Consider the following 17,230-nt stretch of genomic DNA (forward strand, 5'->3'; position numbering starts at 1 on the left):
AAACAGAATTGACTCTGTACCAAGAATCATTGTTAAGCAAAAAATGTTAACTTAAGTTTAACTTGCCGAAGATTTATGAACATCATTTGTAGAATGTGAATGTTTAATAAAAAACTGATCTACTACTATTATAAAGACAGACACAAACCACGTGTGGTCATTGTAATTCCAGTGACTCAGGAGGATTAGGCAGGAGGATTCCAAGTTTGAAGTCAGCCTCAGCAACTAAGTAAGACCCTGTCTCAAAATAAAAATGCCTAGGAGTATAATTCAGTGGTAAAGTGCTTCTGGGTTCAATCCACATACCAAAACTAAAAAATGAAAACAACAAAAAATCTGGAATGGTTATATAAACAGAAAAACTCAATAATATTAACTGTGTTCATACTTATCCATAGATTTCTGAATGCCATTATACAAATGTAAAATTCTGAAATTGACTGGGAACACAGCAATAACTACAAGGTTAGCATTAATCATTTTATCAGTTATTTAAAGTCAGGGGCAGTGGCACAGGCTTGAAATTTCAGCAACCTGGGAGCATAGGCAGAAACATCACGAATTTGAGTTAGGCTAAGCAATTTACCAACACCTGTATCAAAGTAAAAAATAACAGGGGCTGGGGATATAGCTCAGATGGTAGAGTGCTTGACTTGTACACACAAGGCCCTGGGTTCGATCCCCAGCACCAAATAAATAAGTAAATAAAAAGGATTAGGGATGTAGCTCAGTGATAAATTGTCTTGGGTTTGATGCCCAGTATCAAACAAAATAAAGTTATCTGGAGACTGCACAAATAAACTGGTACTAAAAATCACGCAGCATTTAGAAACTATTTTTATATTAATTTGGGTTGACTTTTTGAGATACTGTACTTCAAGAATACAGAGTAACACCACAAAATCTAAGTGATGGCAAGAAAGAGGTCTGACCAGACAATCTGTGACATGAAAACACACTAATCTAGTGACAGATAAGGGTTCTTGGAAATGGTCCTAAAAAAAAAAAAAAAACCCAATCCTGAAGATAACACTGCTTTTAAAATATACTCTATTGTTATATATATCAAAAAAGAACAAAGCATTGCTTTTACATATTTTATATGTGTAAAGTAACTTTATGTAAATATTTCACAATTATATTTTTCATTAATCCAGACTAAGGCCTCCTAAGTTAATAGCTCTTGCCTTATAGTCCAGCTAAAACCTGGTAAGCATCCTGGGAGTCTGCAATTTCTCCTCAGATCATGCTCATGGCAGATTTAAAAAATAAAAAACAATGCCACAGGGGCAGGGGTTGTGGCTCACTGGTAGAGCTCTTGCCTGGCATGTGTGAGGCACTGTGTTCAATCCCCGGCACCACATAAAAATAAACAAAATAATAAAGGTTTTATGTCCATCTACAACTAAAAAAATATTTTTTTAAAAAAATCAATGCCACAAATCTTTGGTGACAAATGATACTTACCTGACAGTAACACAAGCTGACAAATTTATAATCAGACACTGTCCTTCAAATAAGCTCTTGGTCACTAGTCCAGTGAGTCAAGACTGACATTCTTGACTCGATAATAGCAGTTAGCTATTCAAAACTGTTCCTCTTCACCACTGAAACACCTTCACAGAGCCAAGACTGTAAGCTGCTCAGCACTTATAGGACACTCCTTTTCTGAGTGTAAGCTTTGCCATTAAGCCATTTTGCTTCCACCTTGCTGAAACAGAAGGCCACTCACACTAGAGGCACTTACCGTTTAAGATGATAGCACATTCCAAGAGGGCCTCGTAGTTCTCACTTTCATTGATCACTGGCACAGAAGCCAGAATCACAGATGTGATTGCCTGAATTATCTCTATGCTTTTTTTCTATAAATGAAAAAAAAAAAAAAATCAAAGCATGAGTGTATCAAATCACCTTAAAGTTCATGTTTAAAAGAAACTTGAGGGCTAGGGATACAGATCCTTGTTAAAGTGCTTGCCTTGCATGCTCAAGGCCCTGGGTTCAATCCCAGCACCACAAAATAAATAAATAAGTAAAAGAAACTTGAGGGGCTATGGTTGAGGCTCAGTGGAACGGACTTGCCTAGCATGTGTGAGGCACTGGGTTCAATTCTCAGCACTGCATATAAATAAATAAAGAAAATAAAGGTCCCTCAACAACTAAAAAAATATATATTAAAAAAAAGAAAAAGAAACTTGATACTAAATTACTAAAAGCAAGCCACTTCTGGCTTATTTTGATGACTGAACTGAAGCAGAGTAAGTCAGCTGTCCTAGGGCTGTGGATGGAATTCAGTGGTAGAGTGCTCACCTGGCACGTGTGAGGCCCTGAGTTTGATACCCAACAGTTGAAAATCCTAAAATAGCAATAGTGAGTGTGAGGCAGCAGGCTGGGACAGTTGAAAATCCTAAAACAGCAATAGTGAGTGCGAGAAGACAGGCTGGGACGTAGGCAAAACTACAAACAGAACTGACTTCTAGGCTAGGGATGCCCCCAACAGTAGAGTGCTTGCTTACTACGCACAAGGTCCTGGGCTCAACACCCAGAACCACAGCTGGGCATGGTAGTGCACATGGGTAATCCCAGAGACTCAGGAGGCTGAGTCAGGAGGATTGCAAATTCAAAGCCAGTCTCAGCAACTTAGTGAGGCACTTAACAACTCAGTGAGACCCTGTCTCTAAATGAAAATTGGGCTAGGGATATGGCTCAATGTTTGAGTGTCCTTGAGTTCAATCCCCATTCCTCCCGCCCATAAAAAAAAAAAAAAAAAAAAAAAAATCAGTAATGCACAATAAATACTGTATTTTTTTAATACCCCTTCAAAGGAGTAATTTTTTTATTTTTAAAAGATAGCGTACTGGGGTTAGGGCTATAGCTCAGTGGTAGCACACTTGCCTGGCATGTGTAAGGCACTGGATTTAATTCTTAGCACTGAATATAAATAAATAAATAAAATAAAGGTCTATCAACAACTGAAAAAAAAAAATAGAGAACATACCACTTTTGGAACACCATCTGTCTCCATACTATCTTGACACTGGACATCCACTAATTGCCACCCATCCACCGGGCTTTCCAACAACATTTCTGTTAGCAGATTCTTCAATCTTTGCCATAATTCTTCTTTCTGTTTCCTTGATAATTCATCTAGCAACTCATTTAAGCTGAAAGGGTCAGAGGCATCCTTCTGTAAAATAAACACACAAAAAAATAAAAGTTAGCTGTATATTCTTCAAAATATCATCAAAAGAAAAGTTTGTTAACTTAGTTACAAAAGCATGGTCACACTGGGGCTGAGGTTGTGGCTCAGTGGTAGAGTGCTTGTCTCACATGCCTGAGGCCCTGGGTTCGATCCTTAGCACCACATACAAATAAATAAATAAATAAAATTAAAGATATTGTGTCCATCTACAACTAAAAAAAATATTAAAAAAAAAAAGCGTAGTCACAGTCTTCAGAAGCCTAAAAGGAGAAAAGTATAGGTACTATCAATTAGAATGGAGTGAATTCTTCCTCTTGTTCTTTCCTAGGATCTAATCTTTAGAGTTTAAATTTCACCCACTTAGCAAAACCTTCCCCTCAAAGTTCACCAACTCCACACCTATAATTAGGTCATTAAAGAATACTAAACAATAACGACCTCATGCAGAATGATTCTACTTTCAGTTTCTGATGTCCAACCCCATGTGGACCCTCAAAATCATCTTCTACTCCTCCTTAGACAGTGATCTCTCCTTTAGCCAATGAGACCCTTTCAGATTTCCCCAACTATCCCCTGGACCCATTTCCTCTCACTCCGGGCAGAAGTCCTCACCTACTCTTCAATATCTCAAATATAGATCATTGTCAAAAAGATACAGAATTGAGTCGGGCACAGATCTATCACTGCAGCGACTTAGGAGGCTGATACAAGAGGACTGGCAAATTCAAGGCTAGTCAAGGCAACTTAGCAAGATCCTGTCTCAAAATAAACATTTTTTAAAGAGCTAGGCATGTAGCTCAGGGGTAGAGCAGTTATCCAACATGTGTGAGGCTCCAAGTTCAACCCCCAGAACCATGAAAAAAAAAGAACTACAGAGTCCAGTTAAAGGGACTTACTGCAGCCACTCTGGGACAATCTGAGGACCAATATGGTGACATTGCCTACCAAGTCAGAATCAACAGTGTACTATTACTTATACCAACTTAATAACAAATAATAACAAACCTTACATTAGTAGCAATGGCACGCTGCAGAGTGCAGTTGAACAGTAATGGAATATGCACAACTTTACCACCATTATCACAAAGACTCAGCAAGGTTTTCAAAGGTTGCAGAAATGAGCAGGTAGAAGTCTGCTGAGAAGCAGGTCATCTGCAGCGCCAACATATCCCCAAAGGCTGCTGATGCTTAAGAAGGGAAAACAGCAGCCCCAGTGCAGACTAATGGACACCAGCAACCCACACGGGACTGATGCATGCTCTGGTTCTGACAGTGCTGCTGAAATGGTGCAGAAACTGGATCTACTCAGACATCAGACAGAGGGAAGGGTTTTCTCAAGAGCCACAGAGAGGCACTCTTAAACCCTCAGTGCTATGGAAAGAACAGGAAGGTGGAGAGATACCCAAAGAGCATGTCAGCTAAAGGAAACACATGACTCTGGACTGGGCCTGGTTCAGGAAGCACTGCAGAGAAGGACACTAGTGCAAATATGAATATGTACTGCACAAAAAGGTATTACTGGAGTGTTAAATTTCAGATTTTGAAGATTCTTTTCTGTGTGTATTTGTGGTGCTGAAGATAGAACCGAGGGCTTCATGTGTGCTAGGCAAGAGTTCTTCCACTAAGCTAGCCCCTACACTGTTATTTTATTTTGACAGGGACTCACAAAGTTGCTGAGGCTGGCCTGGAACTTGTGATCCTCTTGCCTCCGCCTCCTTAGCAGCTGGAATTACAGGTGTGCCCCACTGCACCCAGCTTGAGGATCTTAATGTGGTTATAAAATGGAATACTTTAAAAATATATACACTTAAATTGGGGGGTAAGGAGGTCTACAGCTGACTCAGTGTTTTCAAACCATGTGTGAACACAAGGCTGAGGACAGGTAGCAGTGCAGCCACTGGGAGGTCTCAGTGTGCTTGGAACCATTCTTGCCACGTCTCTTTCAACTTTGCAGTTATTTTAAGAGGAAAGAGAAGGGAGGAAACAGGGGCCTGATCCTTCCTCCCTCCTGATCCTGTAGTGAAGGGTCAACCTGTGTCCCTGGGCAACATGCTCCCGGCTCCACCTGGGACAAGGCCCCTGCGCAGGAGCTTTGTATTTCTTGTGAGCCTCATCACCTTCACTACTTGTGTGGAGGTGCATCTGAATCTGAACCTCATGAGTTAGGGCCCACCTCACAGCTCCACCAATCATTCCTACCGAGGTCCACAATACCCAAAGCCACTTTCCAGTCCTCACTAGGCGAGCCCTGGCACCCTACACTGATACCCTCTCCTTCCTATCCCCCTCTGTATGGGTGATACAGAGGAAGCGGCCCTTTTCCCACTTACAAGGTTCTATAGGACCTAACTGGCTACAGTTCCATCTTCACCTTGTGCTTTCCTCCTTCCCAAGTGTACCCTGCCTCTCCATTACTACAAATCTCTAGGGTCCCTTCAGACCTCTGTCAGATGTCACCTCCTAGAGGCCTTCTCTAATCACCAAGCCCTCCTGCCCTTCCCTGCTTTGTATACTTAGCTTCTCTCCTTCTGCAACTGAAATATCAACTCCATTCAGGCAGAACCTCTGCTGTGCATGCACCATAGCTCCAACTCTCAGAGCAGTGCCTGGCACACAGAAGCACTTGACAACTCTGTTGAAGGACCGAATCCCCACCAATCTGGTGGCATACACCTGTAATCATAGCTACTTGGAAGGCTGAGACAGGAGAATTGCCAAGTTTGAGGCCAGCCTGGACCACTTATAAGACCCAGTCTCAAGATAAAAAGTAAAAAACAGGGTTGGGTATGTAGTTCAGTGGTAGAGCATCCCTAGGTTCAATTTGCTGTATTTTAAAAAAAAAAAAAAGACTCCTCAGTGCTGTATCCTCCCTGTCAGAGAGTCTCCAAAGAGGACAAAACACAGGGAACAGTCAGTTTTCCATAACACATGTTTGGAAATTTATTCCAATGCTATCTATGTGTTAGGGAACTATTTGAGAAAAAATGTGAGAAATTTTATGAGCAAGAAACACCTGGTAAATGCAGAAAAGTGTACCTTGCTCAATGGAGCCACCAGGATCATGCAAAACACACGCCTTGGGCACCTGGCAGCCAAGTCCATCACATCTGCCTCTCAGCATAAGTACCCCATTCACTCACAGGTCCCTCCACTTCACCACCCCATCCCCGGCCACACTGCTTGTCCCTCAGGCTAGCAGTGTCTTTGTTTCTCTCTTCTCTTGTTCTCTTCCCGCACACAGGAGGGACAGGTATGTCATGCAAGCATAGGCACCCACTTCCACTTATAAATTCCAATATTTGTTAAGGTAAAATGTCACACTTAGTGTAGTACTTATGTGTTTCTTAGTGACTTAATATGCATAAAACTGCCATTTTAGTAGGTTCCAGTATTGTGGGGGAGAGGTACCAGGAGCACCTGACCACTGAGCCACATCCCCAGCCCTATTTTGGTCTCACTGAATTGCTTAGGGCCTCACTGTTACTGAGGCTGGCTTTTTTTTTTTTTTTTTTTTAGTTGTAGATGGATACAATACCTTTATTTATCTTTATGTGGTGCTGACAATTGAACCCAGTGCCTCACATGTGCTAGGCGAGCGCTCTACCGCTGAGGCATAACCCCAGCCCCGAGACTGGCTTTGAACTTGTAATCCTCCTGCCTCAGCCTCCCAAGCTGCTGGGATTATAGGCATCTGCCATACCAATTTTGCAGAATGCAATGATTGTCAGCAACACACGTGTAAACACATAGCAGAACTAGCTGTCCTTGGAGAGGCCACCTCAAACTGACTTATGTCAATACTACCTTTCTTTTTTTGCACTGGGAATTGAACCATGGGTGCTCTGCCCCTGAGCTACATACCCAACCCTGTTTTTAATTTTTTATCTCAAGACGGAGTCCCACTAAGTTGCTGAGGCTGGCCTTGAACTTGCAATTCTATTTCAGCCTCCCAAGTCTCTGGGATTAAGGAATGTGCCACTGTCCCTGGAAAGTCCTTTCTTTAGTTCTTATCAGATTGAATATGGGAAATTGTCCTTGTTACACAAAATGGTATTTCAACACTGAATTTGATGAAACCAAGCAACACATAACCTTACATATACCACTTTTATTTTTTTTAACTATGAGCTACACAGGTACTTATTGTTAATAAAGCCGGTTAATTATAAACTAAAACTAATACTTCATTAGTATGAGGCATAATTCAGAAGTCCACTGAGATGCCACTGGCTGCCAAGCAACACTGCACATGCTCATAGCAACAGGGGCCACTGGAGGAAAGGCGCCTTGGAACACCTGTCATCAGGAAGCCACTGATGTGCTCCCAAGAGCCACTTTTACCTTTTGATTTAAATTGATGTTAACATGTATCATCAGTTCAGCTAACTGTGGTTTTAGGAACACTGGGGTATGCTGTTTGCAACAACAGTCTTTTGGACTTTAAATACACATGTGTTGCACTCCTAACACAAAACACACAAACGTCTATTGCCAAAGCCAAGAGGGCCTCCCCTTCCCTTCCACTCCTTACACCTGCACTCTGGCCCTGCGGAACCTCTCCAGGTTCAAACTGCCTTCTCCAGTCCTAAGGGATCCCTCCCTTCGACTGGTCTTTAACTGGTTAACTTCTGTTTATCTTCTATACTTAGCTCAGCCTTTTGAATCTAAAAAATTTGCTATATTATTTAAAATAGTGGTTGTTTCCTAAGGATGATATAAATGTATCTCATTTAGGGACATAATAATTTTGGATCTTTAATACTTAACATCACAATAAAGCCAAACCACTTACGTCAAGTTGAACAAACTGCAAAAACTCTCCAACCAGCTCCTTAGACACTGCTTGTACAAACGTCTCACGCTTTTCCATGACAGATGAAACTGTTCAAATGGCATTTGTTTTGTAACCCTAATGGAAAACAAAAGCATACCAGAACTTACATTTGCAAATGTATCTTTTCCTACAGGATTTAATTTGGTATTAAATTCCTGTACCACCTATGGTAGATAGTTTCTAAGAATACAAAATGCATAATCTGAAAAATGTTTTCTTCTCTGAGGATATTATCAACATAATATCAATAATGTCATTATCAGTTGTTAATGAAGTTACCAACTAAGGAAAGAACAAATTCAAATGGCCCAAAGAAGCTCACCTCCTATCCCTTTTAGGGTTAAGAAGCCAGCTCAGGAAGATCTGAGTTAACTCAACAGCAGAACAGGTTGGTCCCCAATGATGAATTCTGAAGATTCTTCCTTTCTAAAGGGTCATTTTCCCAACAGGAGGATCCTACCTACAGTCTCTTATTATTCAGCATGAGCTTGTTATTCCAAGTGAGGACCAGGTGGCTCTGGGGACACCTGGAAACTTGTTTAGATGTGCATTAGGCATGCCCAACCTCAGCGCCCTCCTCCCTGCCCCTGTGGATTAGAGCTCAGGGGGACTCCCTGCACCCTCCTTCCTGCATATGGTTCCCCAATCAATCCTATTTACATTTACACCACTGCTAGCCACACCCTACTCTAAATATGTCACCTAAAGATGAAGGAATAGCAAATGATGGAACATATTTGCAACAGAACCCCTTACTTTAGGAATGACAGGAAGATCAGTAAAAGAGGAGAGAATGGGAAAAGGAGGAGGGAAGGGAAAGGGGGAAAATGGGGATGTAAATCAAATTGCTTGTATGTATTGTTTTGTCAAAATGAGCCCAAATACTATGTACAATTATAATGCTCTAATAAAAAAGCCATGGGAGTTCATAACCCACTTCAATCTAATGTATGAAATATGATATGTCAAGAGCTTTGTAATGTTGTGAACAACCAATAAAAAAAATTAAAACAAAACAAAACAAAAAAAAAAAAAAAAAGCCATAAAAATTTAAAACATAACTTGCATTGCTATAAATAGTGCAATATGAAAATTACTGGTGATACTTTTGAGAATAGGAAGTCATCTTAACATATAATCCTAGTTTTTAATTTCATCTTTTTTTTTTTTTTAGTTTGTAGTTGAACATAATATCTTTATTTGTTTATTTTTATGTGGTGCTGGAGATTGAACCCAGGGCCTCGCCCATGCTAGGTGAGCGCTCTACCGCTGAGCCACAACCCTGCCCTAGGTTTTAATTTCTAAAGTGAACAAACAAAAGTAGAATACAACCTCAGACTGATGAGTCCCCACATATGTAAACCTACATACAGCTATCTAATCCCTAAACTCAAGTGGTTGAATGATGGGCCAAAACTCCTACAGACCAAGAAACTGAAGAGGGAACAGAGACTGGCCAGCAACAAGCTTGAAGAATAATAATGGTTAGCACCAATTCACAGCTTTAGAAAACTAAACAATCCAATAAGATACAGTAAGCACATGGAGTCACATGCCCCAGGCAGGCAGATCTGAGACCCTCCCCTTTGACCTGATTCTTGTCACTTTTTCCAGTTCCAGGGCAGGGTCCTAGTTGAGTCAGTCCCAGGTTCAGGGACACATCTTCCCTAGATCATCCCAGGTCCAGAGTCCTGTCTGGATCAGTTCAGTGTCCTACCTGAGTGAGTCCTAGGTCTAGTGTAGGGACTCTCTGGTCAGTCCTGCTTCAAGGCTGGAGTCCTGCCTGATTCAGCAAGCCGAGGGTCTCTGGTCAGTGCGAGGTCCAATGTTGGGATCCTGTATGGCTCAGCCCTAGGACTAGAGTAGAGTATCTCTAGTCAGTTCCCTTGTCCAGGGCTGGGGTCCTGCCTAAGTCAGTCTTGGGCCCAGGCTGGGGTACCTCTAGTTGGTCCCCAGTCCAGGGTGGGGTTTCTCTGGTCAGTCCTGGGTCCAGGGGTAGTATCTCATCTGAGTCAGTCCTGGGTCCGGGGCTGGGCCTGTCTGAGTCAGTCCTGGGTCTAGGGTGAGGCTTCTCTGGTTAGTCCTCTGTCGAGGGCTGGGATCCTGTCAGAGACAGTCTCCTGTCCAGGGTTGGGGAGCTATCCGAGTCAGTCCTGAGTCCAGGGTGGGATTTCTCTGGTCAGTCCTGGGTCCAGGGCTGGGGTCCTTCCGAGTCAGTCTCTGGCCCGGGGCTGGGGTCCTATCTGAGTCATTCCTGAATACAGGGTGGGATTTCTCTGGTCAGTTCTGGGTCCAGGGCTGGGGTCCTATCTGAGTCATTCCTGAATACAGGGTGGGTATTCTCTGGTCAGTCCTGGGTCCAGGGCTGGGGTCCTTCCGAGTCAGTCTCTGGCCCGGGGCTGGGGTCCTATCTGAGTCATTCCTGAATACAGGGTGGGTATTCTCTGGTCAGTCCTGGGTCCAGGGCTGGGGTCCTTCCGAGTCAGTCTCTGGCCCGGGGCTGGGGTCCTATCTGAGTCATTCCTGAATACAGGGTGGGTATTCTCTGGTCAGTCCTGGGTCCAGGGCTGGGGTCCTTCCGAGTCAGTCTCTGGCCCGGGGCTGGGGTCCTATCTGAGTCATTCCTGAATACAGGGTGGGTATTCTCTGGTCAGTCCTGGGTCCAGGGCTGGGGTCCTTCCGAGTCAGTCTCTGGCCCGGGGCTGGGGTCCTATCTGAGTCATTCCTGAATACAGGGTGGGTATTCTCTGGTCAGTCCTGGGTCCAGGGCTGGGGTCCCGTCGGAGTCAGCCCCCGGTCCTGGGCTGGGTGCCGTCTGGTCAGGCTCGGGTCCAGGGCCGGTTCCGCTTCCCGGTGCGGTCGGGGTCTCCGCGGCTACTCGCCCGCGGCCCGTCCGCCCCCGCACCCCAAGTGCCAATCGCGGCCCGGGGCAGAGGGCTGAGGCAACCCACCCGCGTGGCGCTGCCTGCTCGCCCGCCCGCCTGGGGCCGGGCCGTGGACCCACTCGGCTACTCGCCCGGCGCTCACCTCGCCCCAGACCCGCCGATTCCCGCGCTCGGACCAGATTCAAACACACCCGCCGGCGCCCTAGCGCGCCCGCCCTCCTGCGCGTCATCTACGGGTGCTCTCGCGAGAGCTGCGGCGGAGGCCTCTGGTACCACCCACACTTCCGCGCGCGCAGGCTCTCTGGCCCCGCCTCCTGGGCGTGGCCTCGGGCCGCCGAGCCCGGTCCGGGTCTCGAGGCCATAGGGCGCACCCGGCCGGCCTCCGCGGCCTGTGCGTGCGCTGACGTCACCGCGCTGGTACGTGTCCTGCCGCCTCCTCGTCGGAGGACGTGGAGGAGGCGGATGGGGGCAAGAAGGAGGGAAGGAAGAGGAGGAGGAGGGAGGAGGAGTTGGAGAAGGGGCAGGAAGGGAAGAAAGGAGTTGGGAGGGGCGGGAAGTGGTGGGGGGAGAGGCGGGAAGTGGTGGGGGGAGAGGCGGGAAGTGGAGGGGGGAGGGGCGGGAAGAGGCCTGGGAGGATTGAGGGAGGGGAGGAGTTGGACAGGAGAGAGGCAGGAAGTGGTGGGGGGAGGGGCGGGAAGAGGGGTGGGAGGATTGAGGGAGGGGAGGAGTTGGACAGGAGAGAGGCCGGAGGAGGGAGGAGGGAGGGGCGGGAAGAGCGGTGGGAGGATGGGGAGGGGAGGAGTTGGAGAGGAGAGGGGTGGGAGGATGGGGAGGGGAGGAGTTGGACAGGAGAGAGGCCGGAGGAGGGAGGAGGGAGGGGCGGGAAGAGCGGTGGGAGGATGGGGAGGGGAGGAGTTGGAGAGGAGAGGGGTGGGAGGATTGAGGGAGGGGAGGAGTTGGACAGGAGAGGGGCAGGAAGTGGTGGGGGGAGGGACGGGAAGAGGGGTGGGAGGATTGAGGGAGGGGAGGAGTTGGAGAGGAGAGGGGCCGGAGGAGGGAGGAGGGAGGGGCGGGAAGAGCGGTGGGAGGATGGGGAGGGGAGGAGTTGGAGAGGAGAGGGGTGGGAGGATGGGGAGGGGAGGAGTTGGACAGGAGAGAGGCAGGAAGTGGTGGGGGGAGGGGCGGGAAGAGGGGTGGGAGGATTGAGGGAGGGGAGGAGTTGGAGAGGAGAGGGGCCGGAGGAGGGAGGAGGGAGGGGCGGGAAGAGCGGTGGGAGGATGGGGAGGGGAGGAGTTGGAGAGGAGAGGGGTGGGAGGATGGGGAGGGGAGGAGTTGGAGAGGAGAGGGGTGGGAGGATGGGGAGGGGAGGAGTTGGACAGGAGAGAGGCTGGAGGAGGGAGGAGGGAGGGGCGGGAAGAGCGGTGGGAGGATGGGGAGGGGAGGAGTTGGAGAGGAGAGGGGCCGGAAGAGGGAGGCGGGAGGGGTGGGAGGATGGGGAGGGGAGGAGTTGGACAGGAGAGAGGCCGGAAGAGGGAGGAGGGAGGGGCGGGAGGATGGGGAGGGGAGGAGTTGGAGAGGAGAGGGGCCGGAAGAGGGAGGAAGGAGGGGCGGGAAGAGCGGTGGGAGGATGGGGAGGGGAGGAGTTGGACAGGAGAGAGGCCGGAAGAGGGAGGAGGGAGGGGCGGGAAGATGGGTGGGAGGATGGGGAGGGGAGGAGTTGGAGAGGAGAGGGGTGGGAGGATGGGGAGGGGAGGAGTTGGACAGGAGAGAGGCCGGAAGAGGGAGGAGGGAGGGGTGGGAGGATGGGGAGGGGAGGAGTTGGACAGGAGAGAGGCCGGAAGAGGGAGGAGGGAGGGGTGGGAGGATTGAGGGAGGGGAGGAGTTGGACAGGAGAGAGGCTGGAAGAGGGAGTAGGGAGGGGCGGGAAGAGGGGTGGGAGGATGGGGAGGGGAGGAGTTGAGATGGGGAGGGGCCGGAAGAGGCGTGGGAGGATTGGGGGTGGGGAGAAGTTGGAGAAATGGGGGCGGGAAGAGGAGGGAGGGGCAGGGAGAGGGAGGAAAAGGCAGGAGGAAGAACCTGAGAGAAAGGGAGGAACGAGGGAGAAGAGTGGGAGCAGGGAGGATGAAAAGGAAGAAGATGAGTGAGGAGGGGAGGAAGGGGAAATTATGGCTGAGCAAGTGCAAGGGGGAGCCACAGGTGCGTTAGGAACCCATACCCCCAAGAGGCTCTATGATGTCTGTAAGTTCTTTGCACAATATTTTACTTAAATAACATCTTTCTGCCTGTCATTGATTCCTTTTATTTAGTTTTTGTCAGCTAAAAACTTGATTGGTTTTCCAACTTTTGTTGAAAGCAGAGCCTTAGAAACCACTGGACTTCCCAGATGTTTTACCCAGACACTTGGGGTCATTCCCTTTTCTTTTTCTAGGAAATTTACCAAAAACCACTACCCAGGTACATTTGTGATGTCTGTTGCTCTTTGTTTGAAGGCATATTTGCCAATACAGTTTTTTAAAGTTAAAAACTCACTACTGGTATAAATGTTTTTGTCAGACCTTGTACAACTACAGATTGAAATCACTAAATTTATAGGATATGTTCTAAATAACCCACTTGTTGAATGCAGACCTCACTGTCAAGCCAGTCAGCCAAATTACAGTTAACCCTGTCCAAAAAAAGATCTGGAAGAATATGAACCATTGAAAAATGGCACACTGCTACGGATTTTTAGGGTTTGGCTGTGGTGCACCGCCCCCCCCCCCTTGCAAAAACAAAAACTGTGGCCATGCAGGAATGCTCAAAGGTGAAATGATTAGATTATGAGAGCTGTGACCTGATCAGTGGGTTAATCCAAGTGATAGAGTAATCATTTGAATGGCCTAATCTGGTGTTAACTAGGGCAGGTGGGCATGGCTAGAGGAAGTGGGTCTCTAGGGATGTGCCTTGGGGATTATATATCTTGTCCCTCTGCTTCCTTGTTGCCTGTCCTAAGCTGCTTTCCTTCCCCACACCCTTCTGCCATGATGTTCTGTCTCACCTTGGGCCCAGAGCTGTGGAGTTGGCTGACTGTAGACTGAACCTCTGAAACCATTAGCCCAGATAAACTTCTCCCTCTAAATTGTTTTTGTTAGGTATTTTGGTCACAGAGAGCAAAGCTGACTGTTACTTGGACGTGAGGTATCCCCCAAAAGTTCACATGTGAGACAGTGCAAGAACAAGAGGAGAAATGATTGGTTGAAAGAGTCTTAACCCAATCAGTGCCTTAATCCTCTGATAGGGGTTAACTGAGTGGTAACTGGAGTAGTAGGGTGTGGCTGGAGGAGGTGGGAATTGGGGTGTGGCTTGGCGTGTATATTTGTGTCTGGCCAATGGAGTCTCTCTCTGCTTTTTGATCATCATGTGAGATGATTCCCTCTGCCACACTCTTCTACCATGATGTTCGGCCTCACCTAGAACACTGAGGAATGGATCTGGCCTTTTATGAACGAAGACCTCAGAAATTGTAAGCCCCCAAGTAAACCTTTCCTCCTTTACAGTTGTTCTGGTTGGGTCCTTTAGTCACAGCAGCGAAAAAGCTGACTAAAACACTAACAGGTTTGAGTGTGTCCCCTCTAGGAATCTGTGTTGCAATGTGACATTGTTGGGAAGAGAGGTGACCAGGCCTGGAGGGCACCTCCCTACTGGGCAGGATAAGGTACCCTTATAAGAGGTCTTCAGGGAGTCTGCCCCTTTGCCATTTTGCTCTCTGCCATGTGAGGAGAAGTATCCTCTTGCAAGTGGGACCCTTACCAGACAGGGAGCCTGCTGGTGCCTTGAGCTTGCACTTCTCAGCCCCAGAAGGGGAAAAAATAAATTTTAGTTTTTCGTAAATCACTCAGTCTCAGCTTGGTGTGGTGGTGCACTTCTGTAATCCAAATTACTTGGGAGGCTGAAGAGGGAGGATCACAAGTTTGAAGCCAGCCAGCTTCAACCACTTAAGCCCTGTCTCAAAATAAAAAGGATCGGGGCTATAGCTCAGTGGCAGAGCACCAGTGAGGTCCATCCCCAACGCTTCCCCCCATTTTATTTTAATAATGGACAAATTACAGAGTCAGGAATTGTATTGTAGCACAAAACACTAAGACAAGATGGTGCATCTTTTCAGATCCCCCTCCTCCTGTTGGTGAGGGGAGCCTGCCGCCCAGCAGACCACAGCCCCCATTTGCTGTAGTGACTGCTGCAGCATGGGTCAGCGCCTCAGGCAGGACCTGTCTTCCCAGGCCTTCTGCTTCCTTCCCAGGAAGTAGAGAGGGAGCCCCAGAAGCCAGCCTGCCCCCTCCAGAGCATGTCCTCCCAACCCATCTCCTCTCCTGCTCCACCCTCCTGCTTCTGCACTCCTCCCCAGCTCCTAAGGCCTCACACCACGTGCACTGCAAGCAGCCACCTGCCTTACCTGCCCTGTGAGGACCCCCCACTCCTGGGCCACACTTTCTCATGCCCTAAGTGTCTGGGCAGGCTTTGTTTTCGGCACTGGAGCCTAAAGGTCTTGATGAGACTGAAGTGGCACTGCCACCAGAGGAGCCAGTCCTGCCCAGAGAAACAATGTGAGCAAAATGCAGCTGGGTATTATGTAACTCAATACATCAAAAATATCACTTAAACAAGTAGTATAGAATGATGGGTGCACTACTAGGAAGTTGATGTAGCAAGGCATGTCCAGCCAGAGGAGAGGAGACCCCCCCCCCCCCCGTGTGCCACATTGGGGATTTGAATCACAGCAGGGAGTGGGCAGGGATGGGGCAGCTGCCTGAGCAAGTGACCACAGTGTGCAAGACCTTTGCAGCAACAGGGGCTGTGTCTGGGGCTGCTCCTGCCACACGCCTGCCTCAGCCAGAGAAAGGCTTTGTGAGAGTCACCGTGTTCCAGCAGACTCCAGACAGGAGGTGTTGGCCCTGAGTCCCCACTAAAATCAATGAGTTCTTTAAAGACCTAGCTGGGCCTTCAAGAGCCAGCTGCGCCATCAGCACAGACTAAACACTTCTCTCTCCACAATGTTAGAATTTGCTGAATGGCAATGAATTCACACCTGCCATTCAGGGGCTGCCATTCACTGAACACCTGCAGGTCACCTGATAGGCAGGCAACTGCTGAATCTTTCATCCCATTCCAATATGAATTTCTAATATTGATTCTGCCGGTTATCGTGACGAATTCAGCTTCCTCACATGTTGAAGATTTACATCCCAAATGAAGGCTTTGTCCTCTGCAACCTTGTTATGGTGAGAGAATTCTCTTATCTTCATGGTGTACCCTGACATGTTCCAGATGCTGCTCCATTTATTTAGTACTCATGTTTTCTGTTTCTCTCCTAGAAGCACTCATCCCCAGATGACTTTACGACTGTTCTTCCCCAACCAGACTTCAATCCGACCTGACTTCCAAAAGGGAACTGCTTGCCCCACACTGCCCCCTTCCAGCTTGAAGAAGCCAGAACAGTCGTTGTCCCTTTTCCTTACAGCAGTAAGGAGCTCCTAAAATCGGGTGGGGGTGTAGCCAGAATTAGACAGGCTGTCAGTATAGATGGGTAAATCGAGTCAGGTCAGATCACGGAAGCCAATTTTGAGTGAGTCTGGGAAGTTGGAGACTGTCCCCTGAAGGATTGAGATGTTAATTCTTTCAGAGCCCTTCCTCCACCCTTATCAAGAACTTCCCCCTGCTCCACTGTTGCCAAGGTAACGAGTCCCAGAAATTGCCCCTCCCTACAGGAAGCCATAAGGTTGTCCTTGACTGCTCCATCCTGCCCTTCCCCCTCAGCCCACCTGTTTCCCACCTTTTGGGCATCCCACCAGCATTTCCTAGGCTTACTCACATACTCAGAAAGAAGAAAGAAAAGGGGAAGAGGGCAGGAGAAGAAAGGAAATCTAGGACATATAAAGAAGGCAGAACACGGGAGAAGTCTGTTACCGCTTTTTAAATAAACCCTACTTCACATGCTTGCCTAGGCGTGCATTGCTAATGTTCAAATTCACCCCACCCTAACCCCCTGATCTCTCAGTGACACCATTTACCCTGGGGTTAAAACATCTGTCTGGTCATCTCCACCCTGATCTTTTCACCTCTCCCTCTTATGGGGTAAGGACAGCCTGCCAGAGGCTTCACTCGGAGCTTGTCAGGGTGGGGAGACTTGTTTGTGTCTCAGGCCGTACTGCAGGGCTCCTTAGGTGTGCCTGCTGTTCTGCACCTCACGGGCCCACTCACGGCAGTTTCAAACTGGAGTTTTAAAAATGGAGTTGCTTAGGCTCAGGCCTAAGGCCATCCTCACAACAAGATGTA

At 47.7% G+C, this 17,230-nt stretch overlaps 1 protein-coding gene and 1 long non-coding RNA gene across 36 annotated transcripts in view; one reads left to right on the forward strand and one right to left on the reverse strand.

Annotated features, from left to right (window-relative positions):
- Ncapg2 (non-SMC condensin II complex subunit G2) overlaps window positions 1-11,199 on the reverse strand; it is a 59,155-nt gene extending 47,956 nt beyond the window's left edge. Inside the window, exons 1-5 of one of the 2 annotated variants that reach the window (XM_078040944.1) lie at window positions 11,061-11,199; window positions 9,751-9,890; window positions 7,992-8,108; window positions 2,996-3,184; window positions 1,748-1,862 (exon numbers count right to left, since the gene is read on the reverse strand). In XM_078040944.1, the coding sequence (XP_077897070.1) occupies window positions 1,748-1,862; window positions 2,996-3,184; window positions 7,992-8,069 (382 nt within the window). In that variant the 5' untranslated portion in view covers window positions 8,070-8,108; window positions 9,751-9,890; window positions 11,061-11,199. Of the gene's footprint in view, window positions 1-1,747; window positions 1,863-2,995; window positions 3,185-7,991; window positions 8,109-9,750; window positions 9,891-10,984; window positions 11,004-11,060 lie in introns of those variants that run through there. The other variant, XM_078040945.1, reaches the window with a different exon arrangement.
- Window positions 11,200-11,205: 6 nt separating this feature from the next.
- LOC106145427 (uncharacterized) lies at window positions 11,206-16,888 on the forward strand. 34 transcript variants are annotated; one of them, XR_013435571.1, is made up of 6 exons: window positions 11,224-11,335; window positions 13,347-13,372; window positions 14,323-14,420; window positions 15,063-15,501; window positions 15,956-16,176; window positions 16,270-16,888. It is a non-coding gene; the product is annotated as an uncharacterized LOC106145427 (long non-coding RNA). The 34 variants fall into 34 exon arrangements; XR_013435574.1 differs by having other exon boundaries at window positions 14,372-14,420; XR_013435567.1 differs by lacking the exon at window positions 13,347-13,372 and having other exon boundaries at window positions 11,206-11,335; window positions 14,372-14,420.
- The last annotated feature ends 342 nt before the right edge of the window (window positions 16,889-17,230 follow it).

This window comes from Ictidomys tridecemlineatus, chromosome 2 (assembly GCF_052094955.1).
Source record: "Ictidomys tridecemlineatus isolate mIctTri1 chromosome 2, mIctTri1.hap1, whole genome shotgun sequence".
Taxonomy (NCBI): domain Eukaryota; kingdom Metazoa; phylum Chordata; class Mammalia; order Rodentia; family Sciuridae; genus Ictidomys; species Ictidomys tridecemlineatus.